At 46.8% G+C, this 9,106-nt stretch overlaps 1 protein-coding gene across 1 annotated transcript; it reads right to left on the bottom strand.

Moving 5' to 3' along the window:
• Window positions 1-6,670: 6,670 nt before the first annotated feature.
• Window positions 6,671-8,489, bottom strand: LOC147668918 (uncharacterized; the record flags this gene model as incomplete). The annotated part of the gene is made up of 1 exon (XM_086948345.1): window positions 6,671-8,489. A coding segment is annotated over exon 1 (1,819 nt), but the record flags the coding sequence as incomplete, so codon positions are not given.
• Between the last annotated feature and the right edge of the window lie 617 nt (window positions 8,490-9,106).

The following is a 9,106-nucleotide window of genomic DNA, read 5'->3' as shown; positions in this document are numbered from 1 at the left end:
TAAGATGTTAAAAGCAATCCCAATAATAACTTCACTGTAACCTTTGTTTTAGATCCAAGACTGCCAGACAGCACTAAAGACATTGTGGGGATATTCAGAAAGCATCAGTGGGAATACATTCCATCCATTTTTTACCATTGGATTTATGGTTTGTAACTCACATCCACCCCGCCCGCTGCCCAAATCTTGTTTACTGTATTCTTCCACAAACATGCTTTCTGTAAAAAGGCCCTTAAATCTTGTTCTTATCTTGTCGCATTTGCTGTGCATTCAAAGACAGAGGTCAAATCTCTTTCGTGAAGGAGCACAGAGGGCAGATCTTGGGCCTAGCAACATACCACTGTGGAAGAGGGGAGAACGTTGCAGCGTGCCTCTTAAACGGCAGTGTATCAGGTTGCCGTGGGTCACAAGTTGTGCAGCATGTGTCTTCTTCTCATGCTGTTTGCAGCACTAGTTTCTGAGAGAGGCTGCAGGGCTTTACAGGCAGCTGTGGCTCTCCAGACATGATCCGTGCCTTGCAGATTAATTTATTTTAAAAGGCCATGCACTAATTAGCATTGTTCGGTATTTAAGGGCATAATGTGCAGCCTACTGATGTTTAAGTCCCAGCTAGAAGCGTTCAAAATGCAAGCACTCGATGCCTGTGCTAAACTTATTTAGAGAAGTCATTTCTGACCCTGCCGCAAGCATGCCAAGTCATATGTGCCCCCAGTGAGGCAGCATCATTAAGATGAGTCATTTTCCCAGCCTAGACCTGGGCTCTGTAATTGCAGCTCTGGTCACCCGTGAAGCGTGATTGTGAGCAGCCATACAAGAATGTAAGGAGACTATGATCAGTAAACAATCACATCCTTGTGTTATTTCTTTATAAATGTGCTGAGTCTGTCTCACTGCTAGTTGATTCTTTTGTACCAACCAAATATGGGATTAATTTACCACCTCTCTCACACATTACATGAGGGCACAGCCACAACGCTCTCACACCGTCGTACAAAACACACACAAACACCAACGCCTGCAGTAAGCACTGCATTTTGTTACCCTGTGGCACTGTTGTGTAACTCCTCCAAACACTTTCCCACAGGTACAATTTGCACACGTGTGACCATCACTCACTCACACCGTCTCTAGCCCACTTCAACAAGCATTTGCAATGCAATGGTCTCGGCATCATTAAAGGTAGAGCAATTGGCATTGCTCATGACATTTCTTTTTTTTCTTTAAATCATAAATAAATGGCATTGTCATTTACATTGCCAATACACACCACTCTGCACCTGCACTCACTGCTCTGCACACTCACTACTCTGCACACTCACTACTCTGCACACTCACTACTCTGCACTCACTACTCTGCACTCACTACTCTGCACTCACTACTCTGCACTCACTACTCTGCACTCACTACTCTGCACTCACTACTTTGCACTCTGCACTCACTACTCTGCACTCTGCACTCACTACTCTGCACTCTGCACTCACTACTCTGCACTCTGCACTCACCACTCTGCACCTGCACTCACTACTCTGCACTCACTACTCTGCACTCACTACTCTGCACTCACTACTCTGCACTCACTACTCTGCACTCACTACTCTGCACTCACTACTCTGCACTCACTACTCTGCACTCTGCACTCACTACTCTGCACTCACTACTCTGCACTCACTACTCTGCACTCACTACTCTGCACTCACTACTCTGAACTCACTACTCTGCACTCACTACTCTGCACTCACTACTCTGCACTCACTACTCTGCACTCGGCACTCACTACTCTGCACTCTGCACTCACTACTCTGCACTCTGCACTCACTACTCTGCACTCTGCACTCACTACTCTGCACTCTGCACTCACTACTCTGCACTCACTACTCTGCACTCACTACTCTGCACTCACTACTCTGCACTCACTACTCTGCACTCACTACTCTGCACTCACTACTCTGCACTCACTACTCTGCACTCACTACTCTGCACTCTGCACTCACTACTCTGCACTCTGCACTCACTACTCTGCACTCACTACTCTGCACTCTGCACTCACTACTCTGCACTCACTACTCTGCACTCACTACTCTGCACTCACTACTCTGCACTCACTACTCTGAACTCACTACTCTGCACTCACTACTCTGCACTCGGCACTCACTACTCTGCACTCGGCACTCACTACTCTGCACTCTGCACTCACTACTCTGCACTCTGCACTCTGCACTCACTACTCTGCACTCTGCACTCACTACTCTGCACTCTGCACTCACTACTCTGCACTCACTACTCTGCACTCACTACTCTGCACTCACTACTCTGCACTCACTACTCTGCACTCACTACTCTGCACTCTGCACTCACTACTCTGCACTCTGCACTCACTACTCTGCACTCTGCACTCACTACTCTGCACTCACTACTCTGCACTCACTACTCTGCATTACCACTCTGCACTCACTACTCTGCACTCACTACTCTGCACTCACTACTCTGCACTCACTACTCTGCACTCACTACTCTGCACTCACTACTCTGCACTCACTACTCTGCACTCACTACTCTGCACTCACTACTCTGCACTCACTACTCTGCACTCACTACTCTGCACTCACTACTCTACACTCACTGCTCTGCACTCACTGCTCTGCACTCACTGCTCTGCACTCACTACTCTGCACTCACTACTCTGCACTCACTACTCTGCATTACCACTCTGCACTCACTACTCACTACTCTGCATTACCAGTTGGGTTAAGTTCACTTAAGTTATTAAAGATGAGCAAACAGGAAAGGAAATACCTAGGTACTTCTCATGGTGGCAGCGTGGTGGGGACGCTTGATCAGTTTATTCTTAGGGGACCTCTGTACCGAGCATCTGTTGTCTCTGGTCCAGTTATTAAATAGGAGATCTTCCCTAGGGACTATAGCTACAGCTCGCTCGCCAGCTCATCAAGATGTAATCATTATTATACCATCGACTAATATTGAGGTTGGCGTTGAAGTTCCATATCCCCTTGGAACACTAGAGGATTCCCCAAAATCGCCACTGACCCAAAGTAACATTACAGCCAGCGTCTCTACACGTGCATCTGCCACATCCCCAAATAAAAAAACCTCTACCAAATGATTAACTCTGGAACCGGCAGTAAAAAGGAAGCGGGGAGGAGGACCACAAAGGCCTTGTAGAGCCTTGTAGAGCAAAAGTGGCAAGGTCGAACAAAACCCGTGACAGTGTCTCACCCGAGGAGGGCAGTCCTATAATTAATGCCGATTTGGTTGATGGTGATACCAATTATGCAGCGGGAAATGGTATTAACTCGAACTGTGATTTAGAACAGTGGAAGACATTTGAGAGTATTTTAACTACCTTGCTATCTCCTATTACACAAAAACTAACCAAGATAGAGGAATGTTTGGACAATTACGAATCTCTGGTGAGGTCAAGGTTTGTTGTAAAAAGGGATAACATCTGCAATACACACACACTTGGATCGACAAGCTTTTATACCCAACGAGCTGCAAGCGAAACCTAACGTGGGGCGGGACTGAGAAAACGAAACCTATCGTGGGGCGGGACTTCCGTTTTGTGAAGCCCGCGCCCACGGAGTGCCTGGAGGAGCACCGAGGGAGAGCCCCGCGGTCGGAGGGCCTTTGACCGGTGAGCGGAGCGGAGGGGGGGGGGGGGGAAAGAGAATGCCTGTATGTCTGCGTGTCCGGAGGGCCTTTGACCGGTGAGCGGAGCGGGGGGGGGGGAGAGAATGCCTGTATGTCTGCGTGTGTGTGTGCGCGACGGCGGAGGGGTGGGGGGCGGGGTGCGACGGCGGAGGGGAGGGGTGCGACAACGGAGGGGTGGGGGGGGATGCTCGGTGCACGTGTGTGTGTGTGTGTGTATGCATGCGACGCTGGGTTCGCTGTATGTGTGGGTGCGTGCGTGCATGAGCGCTCGTGTGTGTCTGTCGCTGTTTCTGCGCATGCGCGTGTGGTGTAGCTGCTTCCCAGGAGACAGCAGCTGAGCGCGTTCGCGAGCGCGTGGCCAGCGGAAATCGCCTCCAGAGAGGCAAAGCGCGCGACAGACCCTGTCTCCTGGGAAGCATCGTCCCTGACATAAGATCTCGGCGGAGACGCGCTTACGCGCGTCTTTTAGCCGAGACCTAAAAAGGAGACCAAATCTTTCCTAATGGGCAAAATTACTGCACTATTCCTTGGCTGCCTTCCCCTATGTTACCCACCCTGCACTTGGATCAATCCTTCTGGGTGATGAGACTGCTTTCCTAGTTTATTGCATCGTTTTTGCTCCTATCCCTTATAGTAGTTTGAATATTATGATTGGTTTGTTTTACCATATACTGTTTCTATTTGTTCCCTTATCCCTGGACTCTCCTCCCCCCTTTGTTTTGTATCCCTCCTGATTCTACTGTAAAGCGCTCTGATACCCTCACGGGTCTGGTTCGCGCTCTATAAAACTCTAAATAAATAAATAAATAAGCTCTCTCTCTGAGGGAGCTTGGTGTTTACTTTTCTTCCTAGGACTTCAAAATGAGAGAATGTATGTGACAATTCTGCTGAGTATCCATACAAGAGGAGAAGGTGTAAGATTTTTTTCCTAGCACACAACAAAAAACCAGCACTGGCAAAACCAATTGGTCTTGCCATGCGAACCTACTGACTTTGCAAATGACTTTTAGCAGTGTCCCACCCCATCAGTCGAAAAAGAAATATCCTACTGCTTTTTTCCGGGTTACAAAGATTGACACGTAGTTACTGAGGCCTACCCTTTGAATTTCAATCAAATGCGGTGGATATGATTAATGAAAATAGAATGCTGGGAACGGAGAGTTATTACTGTGCCATCAATAAGCTCCTTAGGTGCTGCACCTAAAAGTGCTGATATTACATTCTTTTTCTGAACGCCGGGAAAGGGGACTATTAGTCTCATAAGAAGCTAGATATGGTTGCTCTCTGTTGCAGGGAATCCCAGCCCACAATCAGTGCCCAGTGTGAGTACGTTATTTTTGAAAAGTAGTTTTGCCTCGCCGCCGTACTTTATTTGATTATTTTCCTCAAGATACCACTAGCAAAGCGCCCAATAATTTCCAAATCAGCCTACGGGCTTGCCGTCTTTCACGGTATTGGGTGTAAATGCCTGAGATGTCCTGATGGTTTTCTGCTTCAATATGGCCACCACGCTGTTTTGGGTGTAAATGCCTGAGATGTCCTGATGGTTTTCTGCTTCAATATGGCCACCATGCAGAATGATGGACTTGACCCAAATCTCTTGACTGGGTGTGAATGTTTTGATTTGTTCTGCATTTCGTCCATTAAAATGGGTGTCTTTTGCTTTCTCGCCCTAAGTGCGCAGGTATGCCCAGACGTGGGTCCTGGGCTCCCTGCAAATGGACTTTTATTGAACTGTTTCTAATATCTTTTTGCAACAAATATCTAACACTTTTTTAATGTTTACTTTTGCACAAGAGGTTTTATGTTCATTCTTCATATTTGCAAACATGTTAGGTGCTGCATATGTAGGAGCTACGCACTAAGGTTTGTGGAAAAGGTGATGGTGTGACCATGTTTTATACGAGATAAAGTACCACCTGGTGCATATTATAAGATTATTGCAAGTCACCTCAGAGTTTCATAACCTTATAAAGGAATTCTACCTTCCTCGTTCTTCTATATGGTTATGGAACACCTTGTTGACTTGCAATATCTTAGAAGGCGCGGCAGGGGGTACTTTATCCCTAAATATTTTTACTGAATATGGTTAAAGTGAAGTAGTAGATGGCTTTGTTAAAACACCTTAATGGGTCTTTAAAAAAAAATCAGAAATTCACTTAAAAACAAGGGTAAAGTGTATATATGACTTGAAGCCGAACAAACTCCTGAAATTTGCAAGTTATGGTTAGAACCACAATCCGTAAGTCACACTACGGGTGTGCAAACCCTAACTCAGCATGTTACGTGTGATGATGCGATGACATTTTACACAGTTAGTGAGTTTGCCAAAGGCAGGATGCTGCTGTAGGGAGATCGTGGCTACTTTTGTGTGCCCATAAAACATGTAACTCTCTTTACAGAGCTAGAGGTTGGGAGGGTGAACTCACAAGTGACACATAACAAATCACTTTGTGTATCTGTCTACCATGAGGTGCCGTGCACTCCTGGAGAACCCTGCAGTTGGAAGAACAGCCCTGGTCGGCCCTACTGTTGAGGCTGAATACAGACTAGGATTTTTACATCAGGAACTGGAGATGACTGCGTCTTACCCAATGTAACTGTGCAACAGGAAACAGTTCCCTCTCTACACTGCGCATGTCTGCTATTCTCCGACTATTACGTGTAATTCCGGCCAGTAATTCCTCCCATGAACAGCGCTATTAACAGTTCCTCAGCCTGGTATGGGGACGAACAAGAGCTACTGGCCTATTTGTCTCATGCAGAGTCCACAACCAGGCCTGTTTCTGCACACGAAGGATGCAGTCCTGTGTGAAAACAGAGAAGAAAGCAGGTACACATCTGGACCCAGTGTACTCTGGGGGTCAGTATCGCTCAGTGGGTTCCACCCAAACCCAAATGATCCCCTCTGAGACCTTCTAAAATATGCCCATATGCATTCTAAAGAGGTTACATGTGTTAGTATGCACTTCGCGTGTCCATGTATAGTGAAACACATACCTGGGGAGGCTTTTGACGGCAATAAATGTGATTTTGTATTTCCTCTCTCCATTGAGTCTTCATCTGCAGTATTTGTATCCAGTCCTAGGAATGATGGAGGCACAGACTGACCCCACTCATCAGGACAGAGCAGTTCTGGCTTGCAGTTCTGATGTTGATGCTGTGAATCAGGGTGCAAAAGCTTGTAGTTCTGATTTGATTCCTGCTCCTCAGGGTGCAGTGGTTCCACCGTGTAGATCTGATCTGGTTTCTGTGCTTCAGGACTCTTTGATTCCAGCTCTTGATCCTGTGCCGCAGTGTGCAATGGCTCTAGCTTGTACTTCTGATCTGAACCGTGTGCATCAGTACAGGCTGGTTCTAGATTGTCATTTTGATCTAGTTCCTGTGCTTCAGGGGGCAAAGATTCTAGCTCGTAGTACACGTTTGGATCCTGCGCATAAGGAAGTTCCTGCTTCAAGCATAAGTGTTGCTGTAGGCACTGGGTTTGTTGTGACCCCAACTCATCAAATGACAATAGCCCAGACTCTAAGTGTTCATCTGATGACATCCCATCAGGTGACACAGGTTGTAGGCTGCGGTTCTCCAGGGGATCTTGGAAATCAAAACGCATCAATTCTTCCTCCAAAGGATCTTCAAGTTCCTTCCCATTTGGTAGCGCAGGTTGTATACAGTGGTTTTGGTGTGGTTGGTGTCCTTCAGGAAATAGTGGGTGTGGGCAGAGGTTCTGTTGCTGGTCCCAGCTATTAGTAGACAATGGGTATGGTTCTTTCTTCAGGTGCCCATCTGGTTCCCTCTTTTCTGCGAACGCTGATTGTATGCTGTGGTCTTGATGTGGTGTATGCCCATCAACAAATTCCGGGTGAAGACACCGCTTTGCCTCCAGTGATCTGCCTGGAGGATCTGTCTGAGGGCACCTGGATACAGTACAATATTGCTGTACTCCATTTCCATCTGGAAACCGAGTTTGCATGCACTGGTCGTGCTTCGACTCGTGTACGTCTGGAAACCCAGGTTGCAGGCACTGGTCTCGGTTTGACTTGTGTACATCTGGAAACCCAGGTTGCATGCACCGGTCTCGCTTCGACTCGTGCACATCTGGAAATCCAAGTTGCATGCACTGGTCCTGCTGCGACTCGTGTACATCTGGAAACCCAGGATGCATGCACTCATCCTGCTGCGACTCGTTTACATCTGGAAACCCAGGTTGCATGTACTTGTCCTGCTGCGACTCGTGTACATCTGTATACCCAGGTTGAACGCACTGGTCCTGCTGTGGGTCACATCGATGTAGAAACATTGGCTGTAGACAAAGGTTTGGCTCCTCTGGACGCCCTTGAACATTGGTTGGAGAAGAGAGCGTACACTCCTGCTTTGGTGCATGCCCATCATAGAACACCGGCTGAAGACACAAGTTCGGTTCCACTGGCTTGTCCAGTTGAGGTGTCACAGGAGACCGGCTAAGAGCACAATCTCTAATGCTCACTGGACAGACCATCTCCAAAGTCACTCCACCATTATCTAGGTAACCTTGATCCTTTTCTATCCAGATTTTCTTAATCAGCCCAGCGACTCTAGAAGGTACGCCCTCCACAGTACCCAGCAAGTTATCCAGTTTGGCTTCCAACTCCTCCAACATGGATAAAAGGATAATGTGGGGCAGGTCCTCCAAAAGCGGTTCCAGCTCATGGTCCCTCTGAGCATCATTTCGGGACCTTGTAGCTGAGACGACAAGAAGAGGTAAAGATGGGACTGTGGCTCTTATGGATTCACTTGAACACTGAGCATTCGCTTTCTTTCTTGGAGCCCGTCTTCTCCCCATTCTGGTACTCTGATTTTCAAGTCTCTGCAGAGGAGAGGAAAAGAGAAAAGACAACACGTTATCACAGGACAACTAGGCCAAAATACTCCTTCCTGTCTCACCAAACCCAGTGTGATCAGAGGAAATTGCAAATTTCAAAAACCAGAAAAAAATTGAATCATTGAAATCTAACAATATCCATAACATAGTTCATATATTATGAAAGGCACGGATTTGAAATGCATTTTCAACACTTTGTGTGTTCCTTGGTCTGCTGAAATTGCAAATATACTCAAATATGAAAAAATTGAATACTGTTACAGCCTTGCAGCAATGAAAGGTTTATAGTACCCTAGCAGACAAGACTGCGCTATCATTCTCACTTGCACTGTACAGCTCCCTTTTGCAATATTCAGTTGTGACTGAAGCACACGCTAACATACCAAACCTCTACAGGATCTACAAAATGCTTCTTATGTCATTGCACATATAGAGAGCATGTTCAACCTGGGGTTTCTTGGAACTGAATCAGAAATACATAAAAGAGGAGACAACTAATCAGACCAGGGAAGAATCGAGCATGAATAGGCTTGTGGGCTGTTAGATTTTTGGGACAACACCTGAAGTTAGATTCAAAA

This window comes from Lissotriton vulgaris, unplaced genomic scaffold (genome assembly GCF_964263255.1).
Source record: "Lissotriton vulgaris unplaced genomic scaffold, aLisVul1.2 SCAFFOLD_6237, whole genome shotgun sequence".
Classification (NCBI taxonomy): domain Eukaryota; kingdom Metazoa; phylum Chordata; class Amphibia; order Caudata; family Salamandridae; genus Lissotriton; species Lissotriton vulgaris.
This window is presented reverse-complemented; position numbering and strand designations above follow the sequence as displayed.